The sequence below is a fragment of the Sus scrofa genome, chromosome 16, assembly GCF_054392235.1.
Source record: "Sus scrofa isolate SSC_HxYL_T2T_F1_AM1 chromosome 16, Sscrofa_HxYL_maternal_Yorkshire_Landrace_v2.0, whole genome shotgun sequence".
NCBI classification, from domain to species: domain Eukaryota; kingdom Metazoa; phylum Chordata; class Mammalia; order Artiodactyla; family Suidae; genus Sus; species Sus scrofa.
Window position 1 is genome coordinate 78,229,013 of NC_139398.1, and position 13,803 is coordinate 78,242,815.

Consider the following 13,803-nt stretch of genomic DNA (forward strand, 5'->3'; position numbering starts at 1 on the left):
TTCTAAGTGACCATCAAGCACCTAACATTTTCCCCACCTCCCTGGTGATGGAAAAATAATACAATGACATAGTAAGAAGTCAAACTCACTTTGAAAAAATGCGAACAAAAGCTATACAAATGCTACTTCATAGAAAAAAAAAAGGAAGAAGAAAGGAATGTTGTAGGTAGTATTTCCAGTCCTTTCATTTCATAAAGAAAAAACCTAACGAGTAAAGCAGAGACACTGGCCCAGGCTAACTCACCTAGAGAGAAGTAGGCTTTGGTCTCCTGACCCCTCTTCCAGGGCTTTTTGTACCAAACTATGTTGTTAGGATTATTCATTGTCTCTTTTACTATTACTGATGTTATACAACATAAGAATATCATTAGATATATAAAGACTGACAGGTAAGTAGCTGCAATCTGGATAAGAACCTCTGCCTGGTACTGCACAACCCTTCATGCATGATTCCTAGTCTCCTGGGAGGTTCTCCAGGGATAAAGAGGTTTACCACTAGGCCTTGCAAATTTTCGACGGTTAAATGCTCAGGGACTCTTATTCCAAATGTCAGGTGAGTAATGAGATTGAGACAAATAAAACTGAGTCCATAAAAATGCTAACATTGGACCCTTCACTTAGCCATTGATTTGCCATAAAAAAAATGTAGTTTAAAAGTTAAACTTAACATGCAGGGAAAAGACAAAGCTAACGATAATAAACGTTCTTTTATAGTTTTTAGAACTAAAATCACCTAATACAATTATCCTGTATCTTGACTTTTCTCCATGTTCTCTTCCAATTACCCTTACTGTACGTTTTAGGTGGTTAAGAAGCACATCCGTGTTCCCTGTGTTCGTATTTTATTCTATGCATATCTTCATGATTCAGCCCAAACTCTAAAGTACTGTTTAAGAAAAAGACGAACAAGAAAGTGCTCACATACCCCATGGCGGTCCTCAAAATATGCCAGGCTGGTTTTGGTTAAAACAAAGAACCGGACTTTAAAGTTCGAAGGAGAAGTTCTTCTCTTTTGTTGGGATTTCTTGATGAGCTGCTCTTCCAGGAGGATAAAGTTGTTCATGATCCAGTTCTTGAAAAGTGATGCACCTCGGGCATCACCCCTCAGCACAACCAGAGCAAACAGCTTCAGGGAAAGGACTGTGACGGGGAGGCAGTTGATCTTCAGAGAGCTTTGTTCAAAGGCAACGTGCCTCCAATGTTATCGCTCTATCAACAGTCAGTCAACATCGCAAAGCTTCTCTGATGTCAAAGCCCATAACCACATCCTTTCGAAGTTCATAAAACTATGAGACATATGTAAAAATTATATATACCCTTTGCTGCATGGTTTAGAAATTATTTTTAAAGAACTTTAGACTCAAAATGACCTGATGGCCTTGAGTTTAATCTTTATAGTTACTGGGTTAGCCTGTTCAACCGTTGAGGTAGGAACATGGGCTCTGGAGATGATGCACATAGGTTGTGTAGTTTGTGTATTAGTTTTCCATTGGCTGCTGTAACAACTTATCCTTAAGTTTACTGCCTCACAAATTTCATTATCTTTCAGTTCTGTAGTTCAGAAATGTAAAATGGGTCTCATTGGGCTAAAATCGAGATATCAGCAGGATTGTGACATCCTTTCTAGAGGATCTCTAGGGTAGACTCTGTTTCCTTGCCCCTTCCAGCTTCTAGGACTACCTGTGCACCTTGACTGGAGGCCCTCTTTGTCTACATTTGAAGCCACCATTAGGAGGTCAAGTCCTCTCAACTCATACAACTCTGACCATTTCTGCCTTCCTCTTCAAATTTAAGGATCCTTACGATGGCTTTGGGTTTGCCTGGATAATCTAAAATAATCTTCCTATATCAAGATCTGTTTATTAGCAACCATAATTCCATATTCTACCTCAATTCCCCTTTATCATGTAAACGAATGTATGTTTATCATGTAAACTAATGGTAGGTAAGGATTAGGACAAGGACATCCTTACCTCCCACACCTTGGCTTCCACCAGCTAACTAGCTGTGAGACTGCAGCCAATTTCTCAAGAACAGAAAGCCTCAGCTTTTTTTGCCTACAAAGGGGAATAACAGCCCCTACCTGCAGCACTGTAGGGCTGCCTTCCAACTTGCTTGCCAGTCTCATCTCATAGCTCACTCATGGGCTCTCAGGTGTGCTCACATGCTACTTTGAACATCTGCTCACTTTACCTGAAAACATCTTTACTGCTGTGCTTTGCCTGCTTTAACTCTAAATTATACTGCTAGTCTCCTTCCTAGTTTTACCAAGTCAAACCCGCCAATTATATGCAAATGGCACCTTATACCACACCCCTTATGATAGTTACACTTTTTAGAGGGTGATTGTTGAGGTTAATGTTTGTCTCCCCCATTAGTCCAGAAGCTCCCTAATGGTAAGGACTATGTATGGTTTTGTTCACCATTATAAACTCAGACATCATTATGGTGCCTGGCCTATAAAAAGGATGTTTAGAAAAATGTGTTGATGAAATTTCTTGGTGGTGCAGTGGGTTAAGGAAGGATCTGGTGTTGTCACTGCGGTGGTGCAGGTTTGATCCCTTGTCTGCGCACGTGTCTTGCATGTGCTGCATATGCGGCCAAAAAAAAAAAAAAAAAAAAGAAAGAGAAAAAAGAGGGAGTTCCCGTCATGGCACAGTGGTTAACGAATCTGACTAGGAACCATGAGGTTGCTGGTTCGATCCCTGCCCTTGCTCAGTGGGTTAACGATCTGGCATTGCCGTGAGCTGTGGTGTAGGTTGCAGATGCGGCTCGGATCCCACGTTGCTGTGGCTCTGGCTAGGCTGGCAGCTACAGCTCCGATTGGACCCCTAGCCTGGGAACCTCCATATGCCGCGGGAGCGGCAAAAGAAATGGCAAAAAGACAAAAAAAAAAGAAAAAAGAAAAAAAAGAAAAGGAAAGAAAGAAAAAAGAAAAATGTGTTGATAATCACCAAACTGGTTTTGACAATTATAGCATAAAATGGGTATAAAATACTTAAGAGAAATATATTAAAATTAATTGTTTTTAAAATTTAGGAATTCCCATCATGGCTCGGCAGAAACTAATCTGACTAGCCTCCATGAAGAAGCAGGTTTGATTCCTGGCCTTGCTCAGTGGGTTAAGGATCCAGCATTGCCATGAGCTGTGGTGTAGGTTGCAGATGGGGCTCCGATCCTGCATGGCTGTGGCTGTGGTGTTGTCCAATAGCTACAGCTCCGATTCAACCCCTAGGCTAGGAACTTCCATATACCATGGGTGCAGCCCTAAAGAGACCCCCCCCCAAAAAAAGAAAGTTTATTGTTTTCAAAATTTAAATGAATACCCATAGAAGTTTCTCTGTGCTACAGACAGATTGCTTTTCCACCCTAAAACATAGTGGAAGAGCAGAAAATAAGAAAATCCTTCAGAATGGCATCATATACAAAGCACACATGGGCTCTGAAGACAAGACAGAATTATTGTGGAATCCCAATTCTGTTGCTTACTAAGCTGTTTCTCTTTGAGTGAGTGACTTACCCTTGCTGATCCTTGGTCTCTTTGTGAGGGTTCTTTTGAAGACTGAATCCTATAAACTCTTTGAGTGGTGGATGCTGGTCATGTATCTTGTCTTAGAATTAGGACATAAAGTATCTTGAATCTTACTTCTCAAGTAAAGTAAATAATCAAGAAATCTCAGTGTGAACAGAGACAGCATATACCAGACAGGGAGAAATCATGAAACAGAACAATCATTATTGCTGCATTGGAGTGCAATTATTGAAAGTGTTTTTCTTATATATTACCAGAACACAGCTTAATTTCATCTCATATATTGGAAGGCCCCAGCACAATCAAGACACACGGGATTGTTCAGGAGGGAATATTTTAAATGCCCCCTCATTCTGAGGTTTTAAGATATATGTATGGAAATACACTACCCCAAAGAGGGAGTATTTATTTATTTTTTCTCTTCTGAATATGGGCTTGAGATAGGAATTGCTATTTTCTCCAAGTTCTAGTTTCTTTTTCCTCCCAGGTAATTTACTCCATGAAGAGTATCTAGGCATCAAGTCAGCTAGAATATAAAACTTAAAAAAAAAACCTTAATACTACAAGACCAAAAAAAAAAAAAAAAAAAAAAGATTGCATTTTTCAGTCATGTTAACTGTTTCTTAGCTGATTGAACAGAGCAGAAATCATGAGCACAACTCAAGGAAATATCCTTAATGGCAATCATCATACCCTTTTCATTCTCCTTTTCCTCCTTCCTACTGACTAGAATGTGGATATGATGGTTGGAGCTGGAGCAGCTCTCTTATATCATGAGGTAGAAATTGCATGTTGAGGACAATGGAGCATAAGATAGAGAGATCCTGGGGTCCTGATGACCCAGATCCTCCTTGCAGCCTGGGAGGAACTTTTCTTTAACATAAAGAGAAAGGAAATTTTGTTTTCTAAGTCCCTATTGTTTTGAGATTCTATCACCAACAGCAAACCTAATTTAACTAATACAGCGCATATTCCAAACTAGACTGTAAAGTACTTTGAGCAGGGTAGATTTATATCGGATTTGCTGAGGTTTGAAGATTTACAGACTTCACAAAGTGTTCTCATGTGTGTAAACAAAATGTCATCTGTAGCTGTTGTAATAGGAGCCTGTCATTTGCCATGTCTCCATGGAGTATAATTATAAGTAATTCTATTCTTTTTTCCTAGCACCTTCAAACCCACTCACTGGGGCTGGTCTTTGTCCTTACCTAAACATAACCTTAAGAGGTCCAATATTTTTCCCCATTGCTCTCAGGAAAACATACATAAAAATAATCCCTTCTTTTTTGGCTGAAAAAATTCAATTCACAGGATCCAAATTTAAGAAGCTCCTATTTGTCAAAGATGGAAAATTGGTGGGTTCAAATTCACTCATTGCAGCGAATTGAGGAATAGTCAAAATATTAAAATCGTGAGTTTGTGAAATACTTGGAAAAAAATTCCAACCTATTGACCACTTTTGGAGGATACTGGAGAACCAATTTATTATTCTATAAACTGAAAAACAAAGTAAAGAATAAAACATATTCCCTCTTTTCCCCAAAAAGCTGTATCTCTTTGATTACAGTATTTGATTACAAATACAAACAAATATTTGTTTCGTAATCAAATATTTAACGATGGAAAATCCTTCTTTACAGAAGAAATCCAATGAATAAATTAAGAAAGAGTGATAAAATATCACTATTTTGCAATCCTAAAGACATAATGGATCCAGGCATCAACCATCAATGGCTGCTAAAATCATTACATGAAAAGCCAATAGGAAAATTTATAATTTATATATTGCACTGATAACATTGTAACACACCAAACAATCTTAACAGCACAAAAAGAGAGACAACCAGACATTATGTATTTCCTGCTGTGATCAATAGGAAGTACACAAAACCACCTACACAGAAGTCTTGTCAAAAAAAAATCAAACATTAATCTCATCAAACCTCTAGATCTAAATTCGAGTTTGCAGGAAATATGAGATAAAGGAACATGACATATGACAGTACAGAAATTCACAGATCCATAGAATACAGTGGACCCTCCGTATCTGTAGATTCTACAAATGTGGATTCAACCAACTGTAGGCCAAAAAACAAAAATTCCAGAAAGTTCCAAAAAGCAAAACACAAATTTACTGCTCATCAGCAACTATTGACATAGCATTTACAGTATATTTACAACTACTTAGCATTTATATTGTATTAAGTATTATAAGTAATATAGAGATTATTTAAAGTGTACAGGAGGATTTGTGTAGGTTATAGACAAAAACAATGCCATTTTGGAGTTATCTTGTGGTGCAGAGGGTTAAAGATCTGGCATTGTCACAGCTATGGCTTGGGTTGCCACTGTGGCACAGGTTCAGTCCCTCGCCTGGGAACTTCCATATACCATGGGCATGGCCAAATAAACAAAACAACAACAACAACAAATATGCTATTTTATGTAACTGACTTGAGCATCCTTGGATTTTGGCACTTGAGGGTCCTGGAACCAATCCACCGTGGATACCTCAGGATGCCTGTACCCAAATCCCTGAAGACAAATGACACCTTATCCATAACAAATAAGACAGAGGGAGGACACATAGATTAAAAGAGACTTTAAGAGAAATATTCAGCATGTGCTAATATTGTTTAGATTTAGATTCAAACAAATCAACTGTATAAAGATGTAAAACAATTGAGAAATCAGAATATGGACTGTATATTTGATGAGTAATTATCTACAATTGTCAAGATGTGATAATGTCATTGCTCTTATCTTAAAAGTCCTTAATTTTTACAGAAACATACTGAAATGATTATTGATAAAAATAGTAAAATGTATGAGATTTGCTTTGTTATCATCGAGAAATGACAGCAGGGGAAGAGATGACAGATGTTTGGCTGAGCTGACGACTGAAGCTGGGTGGTGGGGAGGTTGGTGGTTCTTTAGTCTCCTCTCTTTGCTGTGTATTTGAAATGTTTCATCATAAAAAGTTAAGAAAAAGTCCTGTGAAATTCAGTCTAATAACCAAAACTCCAAACAGATATTCCATTTAATACTTTTCCTCCACTTAAGCATAGTTGTCTTTTCTACTAGGTCCTAACTGCCACCCTCCATGAGCCTAGTTCCCAACTCATCCCTTCAGGCTCACGTTTAGGGGGAAGAAGGGAAACAGGGACTGAATTCAATAAGGTCACAGCCATAATCTGGGACTGATATCCTCTGAATGTGGTGGATACACAAGTGTTGCTTTTTCTTTTGTGGGAAACTTTTGTTGTGTGTATCTTTATTTTCAGAGGGGTCTTTTTTTTTTTTAAAGTCTTACACATTTCTTGATTTATTTTCTTTTTGTCTATTCTAGGGCCACACCTGTGGCATATGGAAGTTCCCAGGCTAGGGGTCTAATTGGAACTGTAGCCACCGGCCTATGCCAGAGCCACAGCAACACAGGATCTGAGCCGCATCTGCAACTTACACCACAGCTCACGGCAACACCGGATCCTTAACCCACTGAGCGAGGCCAGGGATTGAACCCGCAACATCATGGTTCCTAGTCAGATTTGTTAACCACTGAGCCATGACGGGAACTCCCAGAGGGCTCTTTTTAAAATTAGAAATCAAGAGGAGTTGATTTCTAAATCAGATCCTGCGTTGCTGTGGTATAGGCCGGTGGCTACAGTTCCGATATGACCCCTAGCCTGAGAACTTCCATATGCCACAGGTGTGGCCCTAGAATAGACAAAAAGACAATAAATAAAGAAATGTGTAAGACTTAAAAAAAAAAAAGACCCCCCTGAAAATAAAGATACGACAAAAGTTTCCCACAAAAGAAAAAATTGACACAAACATATACATACATTCTCTTTCTCATATTCTATCGTGAGATTGGATATAATTCACTGTGCTATACAGCAGGATCTCATTGTTTATCCATTCTAAATGTGATAGTTTGCATCTATTATTCCCAAACTCACAGTCCATCCGGCTTCCTCCCCCTCTCCCTTGGCAACTACAAATCAGTTATCCATGTCAGTGAGTATGTTTCTATTCTGTAAATAGTTTCATCTGTGCCATATTTTAGATTCCACACATAAGTGATATCACATAGCATTTTTCTTTCTCTTTCTGACTTATTTCACATAATATGAGAATCTCTAGTTGCATCCATGTTACTGCAAATGATACTTTTTCATTCTTTTTTATGGCTGAGTAGTATTCCATTGTGTATAGGTACCACATCATCTTAATCCATTCATCTGATAGCAGTTCTCTGATGTGGGAGCTGCCAGTCTGACTCCCCATGAGTACAACCTTCAGTTCTTTGGGGGGTCTACTGGTCCACCTTCATTGTATCTCCTGCTCCTTCTAATACTGTTGGGATCCCTTTGCCCAGCTTGAGTGTCCTCTTGGGAAATTTTTCCTTGAAAATGTCACTTCCCTCCCATGCTCTAGTGGAAGACTCAGGTGTTCCCTGATGGGTGTACCATGGGCCCCAAGTGCAGCCTCTTCTCCCTCTGACACACAACAAGGAGCTCTTTCACAAGCTTTTCCTCACGTTTCTCCAAATGGGATTTAGGCAGCAGTCCTCCATCTCCTAAACTCTATGACACTTATGACAAGCTAGTGAACAATCCTTTAAAGTTCCTGTCCCTTGTCTTCTGGTAGATGTGAACACCTATTCCCCTTCTTCCTGGGTGGGTTGTGAGAGGAAATGCACGGTGTACCCAAAACTCTCTCTCTTGATTTGTCAAGCTTTTGTTTTCTAAAGACTGCAGGTGGGCACAAACTATTGCTGGCAGAACTTATTTTGCTTCCTTTCGTGTCAAGCATGGCTGATAAGGTATTCCATCACAGGATAGAAAGGCATTTGATTGCTTTCGTTGTATCATTTTAGGCCTTTGAGACCTCAGTGAAACTGAGTTGGAAAAGCTCCTTTAACCTCTTATAATGAAGAAAAATACCCATTCAGCCTGGCACTACAGGTTCAGCTACTTTAAAAAAATACATGACGTCATTGTTTAATTTTTATTAGAGTATAGTTGACTTACAGTATTGTGTCAATTTCTGCCGTACAGCAGAAATCATGACCCAGTCATACATGTATATACATTCTTTTTCTCATACTATCTTCCATCATGTTCTACCCCAAGAGATTGTATATAGTTCCCTGTGCTGTACAGTAAGAACCTCCTTGCTTATCCATTCTAAATGTGATAGTTTGCATCTATTATTCCCAAACTCACAGTCCATCCGGCTTCCTCCCCCTCTCCCTTGGCAACTACAAGTCAGTTATCCATGTCAGTGAGTATGTTTCTATTCTGTAAATAGTTTCATCTGTGCCATATTTTAGATTCCACACATAAGTGATATCACATAGCATTTTTCTTCCTCTTTCTGACTTATTTCACATAATATGAGAATCTCTAGTTGCATCCATGTTACTGCAAATGATACTTTTTCATTCTTTTTTATGGCTGAGTAGTATTCCATTGTGTATAGGTACCACATCATCTTAATCCATTCATCTGATAGCAGTTCTCTGATGTGGGAGCTGCCAGTCTGACTCCCCATGAGTACAACCTTCAGTTCTTTGGGGGGTCTACTGGTCCACCTTCATTGTATCTCCTGCTCCTTCTAATACTGTTGGGATCCCTTTGCCCAGCTTGAGTGTCCTCTTGGGAAATTTTTCCTTGAAAATGTCACTTCCCTCCCATGCTCTAGTGGAAGACTCAGGTGTTCCCTGATGGGTGTACCATGGGCCCCAAGTGCAGCCTCTTCTCCCTCTGACACACAACAAGGAGCTCTTTCACAAGCTTTTCCTCACGTTTCTCCAAATGGGATTTAGGCAACAGTCCTCCATCTCCTAAACTCTATGACACTTATGACAAGCTAGTGAACAATCCTTTAAAGTTCCTGTCCCTTGTCTTCTGGTAGATGTGAACACCTGTTCCCCTTCTTCCTGGGTGGGTTGTGAGAGGAAATGCACGGTGTACCCAAAACTCTCTCTCTTGATTTGTCAAGCTTTTGTTTTCTAAAGACTGCAGGTGGGCACAAACTATTGCTGGCAGAACTTATTTTGCTTCCTTTCGTGTCAAGCATGGCTGATAAGGTATTCCATCACAGGGTAGAAAGGCATTTGATTGCTTTTGTTGTATCATTTTAGGCCTTTGAGACCTCAGTGAAACTGAGTTGGAAAAGCTCATTTAACCTCTTATAATGAAGAAAAAATACCCATTCAGCCTGGCACTACAGGTTCAGCTACTTTAAAAAAAATACATGACGTCATTGTTTAATTTTTATTAGAGTATAGTTGACTTACAGTATTGTGTCAATTTCTGCCGTACAGCAGAAATCATGACCCAGTCATACATGTATATACATTCTTTTTCTCATACTATCTTCCATCATGTTCTACCCCTAGAGATTGTATATAGTTCCCTGTGCTGTACAGTAAGAACCTCCTTGCTTATCCATTCTAAATGTAATAGTTTGCATCTACTAACCCCAAGGGGGATGGACAGGGAGTTTGAGGTTGGAAGACATCAGAAATTTTGATTTTCATTTCTTAGCTTTGTGTCAGTGTCACACTTAGGCAGGCTTTCCTCTGTGGTGGCAAAATGACTGCCAGGAGTTATAGGCTGACATTCCCCAGTGGAACTGGATTCTTTTTCCTAATAGTTCCAGCAAAAGTCTCAGAACTGTGACTCATTGTCCTGGCCGGGGTGACTTGCTAACATGTACCTCAATCACTACAGCCAAGGCAACAGAATATTCTGTTGTTGGAGTTCCCGTTGTGGCACAGTGGAAACGAATCTGACTAGGAACCATGGGGTTGCGGATTTAATCCCTGGCCTCAGTGGGTTAAGGATCTGGTGTTGCCATGAGCTGTGGTATAGGTTGCAGATGTGGCTGAGATCTGATGTTGCTGTGGCTGTGCTGTAAGTTGGCAACTGTAGGTCTGATTGGACCTCTAGTTTGGGAACCTTCATATGCTGAAAGTGCGGCCCTGAAATGTGCAAAGAACGAGAAAGGAAAGGAAGGAAGGAAGGAAGGAAGGAGGAAGGAAGGAGGAAAGAAAAGAAAAGAAAAGAAAAGAAAAAAGAAAAGAAAAGAAAAGAGAAAAGAAAAGAGAAAAGAAAAGAGAAAAGAAAAGAAAATTCTGTTGTCTATTTCTAGGCCTGCACCCTTTCCTGGAGTTAGCCCTACCCAGCCATGTGGGCTGTGAGCAGGGAGAGGTTGTCAGCTTATCAATAACTGAACTCACCTTTACCCTGACTAAAAGCCTGTCTTCTTTGTGCTATCATTTGCAGTCCTGCAATTCCAGCTCTCTTCTCTGGTCCAGGGAATAGCCATTTATGTAAGTGAAGATGCTTTTTACATAACTGCAGAGCCCTCCTGTGTCCAGGACAAAGAGATTCTTCAACTGTGTTCTTAGGACATGAATTCTATTATTTTCCTTGTGGCTCTCATCTAAACTTGATCAGATTTATTCATATCTGTTTAAGAGTGATACCCAGGGAGTTCCTGCTGGTGTTGTCTCTGCAGTGGCACAGGTTCAGTCCCTGGCTCAGGAGCTTATGTATGCCTTGCATGCAGCCAAAAGAAAAAAAAAAAAAAAACAGAAAGAAAGAAAGAAGAAGATGAAGAAAGTCATACCTAGAATATTTCAGTAATTATATGGCCTCTTTTTTGTGAAAAATTAAAAAAATATATATTTCTTGTAAAACTATTAATCCTAGAGAAAAAAATTGCATAAGCATATACAGATCTTTGCACAGAAAGTTCCCTGTGGTGCTGTTTGTAATAGAAACAATCCATATGTTCCTCAGTGAGAAACAGATTAAATGATTCTATGGTGCATCGATCAATAGAACACTCTAAGATCATGAAAAGGAATGAAGAATCTCTATAATGTATCATTCTAAAAAAGCATAAGAAATATTGTTAAGGAGTTCCTATTGTGGCACAACGGGATTGGCAGCATCTTGGGAGCCCCAGGAAGCAGGTTCAGTCCCTGGCCTGGCACAGTGGGTTAAGGATCTGGTGTTGGTGAGTTTGTGGCTTAGGTCACAACTAAGGCTCAGAAATGATCCCTGGCCCAGGAACTCCATATGCTATGGGGCAGCCAGAAAGGAAAAAATGAAAGATACATTGTTAAGATAGATTGTGTATGGCGTAATTCCATTTTTACATAAAAGTGTTTTGTGTTTATATTAATATAGATGTACATGTGTAGAGCGATTTCAGAAAGTGTATATATCAAGCAAGGAACTGGGAGGGTAGAGAGATGTTTAGGTTTTTTAATTTCTCTCATTGAAAAAGACAATATTGGGAAATAATTTTTTACTTAACCAATTTAAAATCAAAGAAAAATATATCCTTTGTCAGAAATAATTGGTTCGATTAGTAGAAGATAGTGATAACTAATGTGACTAGTAGACCTTAGATCTTAGACCTAATTTTTTGAAATATAGATATTTCTATTTACAAAAGTGAAATATATTCTTGCTGGAAAGAGCCAACCATCAAATAGACAAACAAAATAATCACTTCTAGTCTCACCTCTCAGAGATAATCAAAGTTAATATTTATTTTACTTTCTTCAAGTATGTTTTCACAGTGTATCTATCTATCTATATATTTATTTATTTGCCATGCCTGAGACATGCAGAAGTTCCCTGGGCCAGGGATCAAACCCATGCCACCGTAGCAACCCACGTCACAGCAGTGACAACACAGATCCTTAACTCATTGAACCACAAGCGACCTGCCAAGAGTTAAATTTAATACTTAATTGCAGTAATCATCTTAGTTATTTACCACCTCCCACCTCTACATTTTCTAATCTTTATTTTTATCTTAAATGTTAACTGTTTTATGATTTGTATATGTATGTAATTGCAAATTTCTTCAACATAACATCAAAGGAATAGATATATAGACTGAGATGGAATGTGTCATGGCTTGTAAATATAGCAAAATTGGAAGCCAAGAGAAGGAAATAGTCAAAAGACCGTGCAGAGCAGGGCAGAATTTTGGCTCCAAGTGGGTACATGTGGCCCAGGACAGAAACAGGAAGGGAGCAGAAAGTGAGTAGGAGGGGAAGAGAGGTGACACTCGTTGGATCATCATATTGAGACATAAAATTGTTTAGATCACCTGTCTACTTGTTTCATCGATACCAACTCCTGTTCTTTTGAAACCTAAGGCAGAAGCAAACTTATTTGCATACTGGCCCTGAGGGGAAGAGTCGAGGTTAACTATGGTCTTCCTCTGACAGCCTGAAGGGGAGGCAGAAATCAGGCTGGCTCCCTCAAGTCCTAGGTGCCCAAGGCTAACCGCAGCTCATCCCACGCCACCTGGGTTTAGCAGTGTCGACATGAAAGGGCTGTGGATTGTATTTTAGGCCAGGGGATTTACCCAGCAGATACCTACTGTGTACAGTATGGAAATCTCCCCACCCTCACATCCTGCCTAGCTCACAGTGCCCTCTCAGGCAGCACACTCTTTGAAAAAGCTATATATAGCTGTCTGCTTGCCTCGCTTTTCAAAGTAATAGATAGGGAACAAAAGCTATTGACTTGAAACCTCTTCCCATGAGAAATAGGTAGGCTTCAGCCAGTTGTCATCTTGCATGTCTGCCTATACTCAGCACATCATACATATAGCATGTTGTGTTTTCACGCCTCATGTATCTTCAGTCTTAGGCCAATTAAAAATGTATGGCAAACTATCCTTAGAATTGTGGTTTGGGCAGTTTCACTTCTTACAAAACATTGTTGGTTTAAATATTGAGACGAGCGTTATTAGGTCCATTCATTCAACGCATTCGCTATTTTTCTCTCATGTATTTGTGTCCTCCTGTGTTGTTCTGTCTCTTCAGTGTGTTCTCTTGGACTGTAAGCTTTCTGAAGTTAGGGTGCTGGCTTATACCTACTTCATTATAGTCTTTGATAATAATTACCAAACATTTGTAGATAGGAAAAATTATAAAGCAAATAATACTTTATACTTGTACTTTCAAGGTCATATTAAAGCATCATTTACATACCTGCCCCAGGATTACATGATTATCTGAGAAGGAAGTAGGACAATGGGATTGGGTTAATAAATCAAAACTAAAATATTTCTATTATTTTTAACAGCTTCACAGACCAAACATTCATCCATTGAAAATGTACAGTTTAATGGTTTTTCAGGTATTCACAGAGTTATGAAACTATCACAGTGTAATTTTAGCACGTTTTCATCACCCTAAGAAGGTTATCTATTATTGATTAAAG

The 13,803-nt window shown here is 39.2% G+C and overlaps 2 protein-coding genes across 3 annotated transcripts in view; one reads left to right on the top strand and one right to left on the bottom strand.

Moving 5' to 3' along the window:
* The window catches only part of ITK (IL2 inducible T cell kinase), a 71,408-nt gene extending 70,264 nt beyond the window's left edge, over positions 1 to 1,144 (bottom strand). For both annotated transcript variants that reach the window (XR_014830985.1, XM_021076697.2), the window contains exon 1: positions 926 to 1,144. Coding sequence is in view for 1 of the 2 variants with exons in the window: in XM_021076697.2 (XP_020932356.1) it covers positions 926 to 1,063 (138 nt within the window). In the remaining variant the exon portion in view is untranslated. The remainder of the gene's footprint in view (positions 1 to 925) is intronic.
* The window catches only part of GARIN3 (golgi associated RAB2B interactor family member 3), a 100,618-nt gene that overhangs the window by 79,668 nt on the left and 7,147 nt on the right, over positions 1 to 13,803 (top strand). Inside the window, exon 4 of the mRNA XM_085001911.1 lies at positions 804 to 1,427. The gene's annotated coding sequence lies outside the window, so the exon portion shown is untranslated. The remainder of the gene's footprint in view (positions 1 to 803; positions 1,428 to 13,803) is intronic.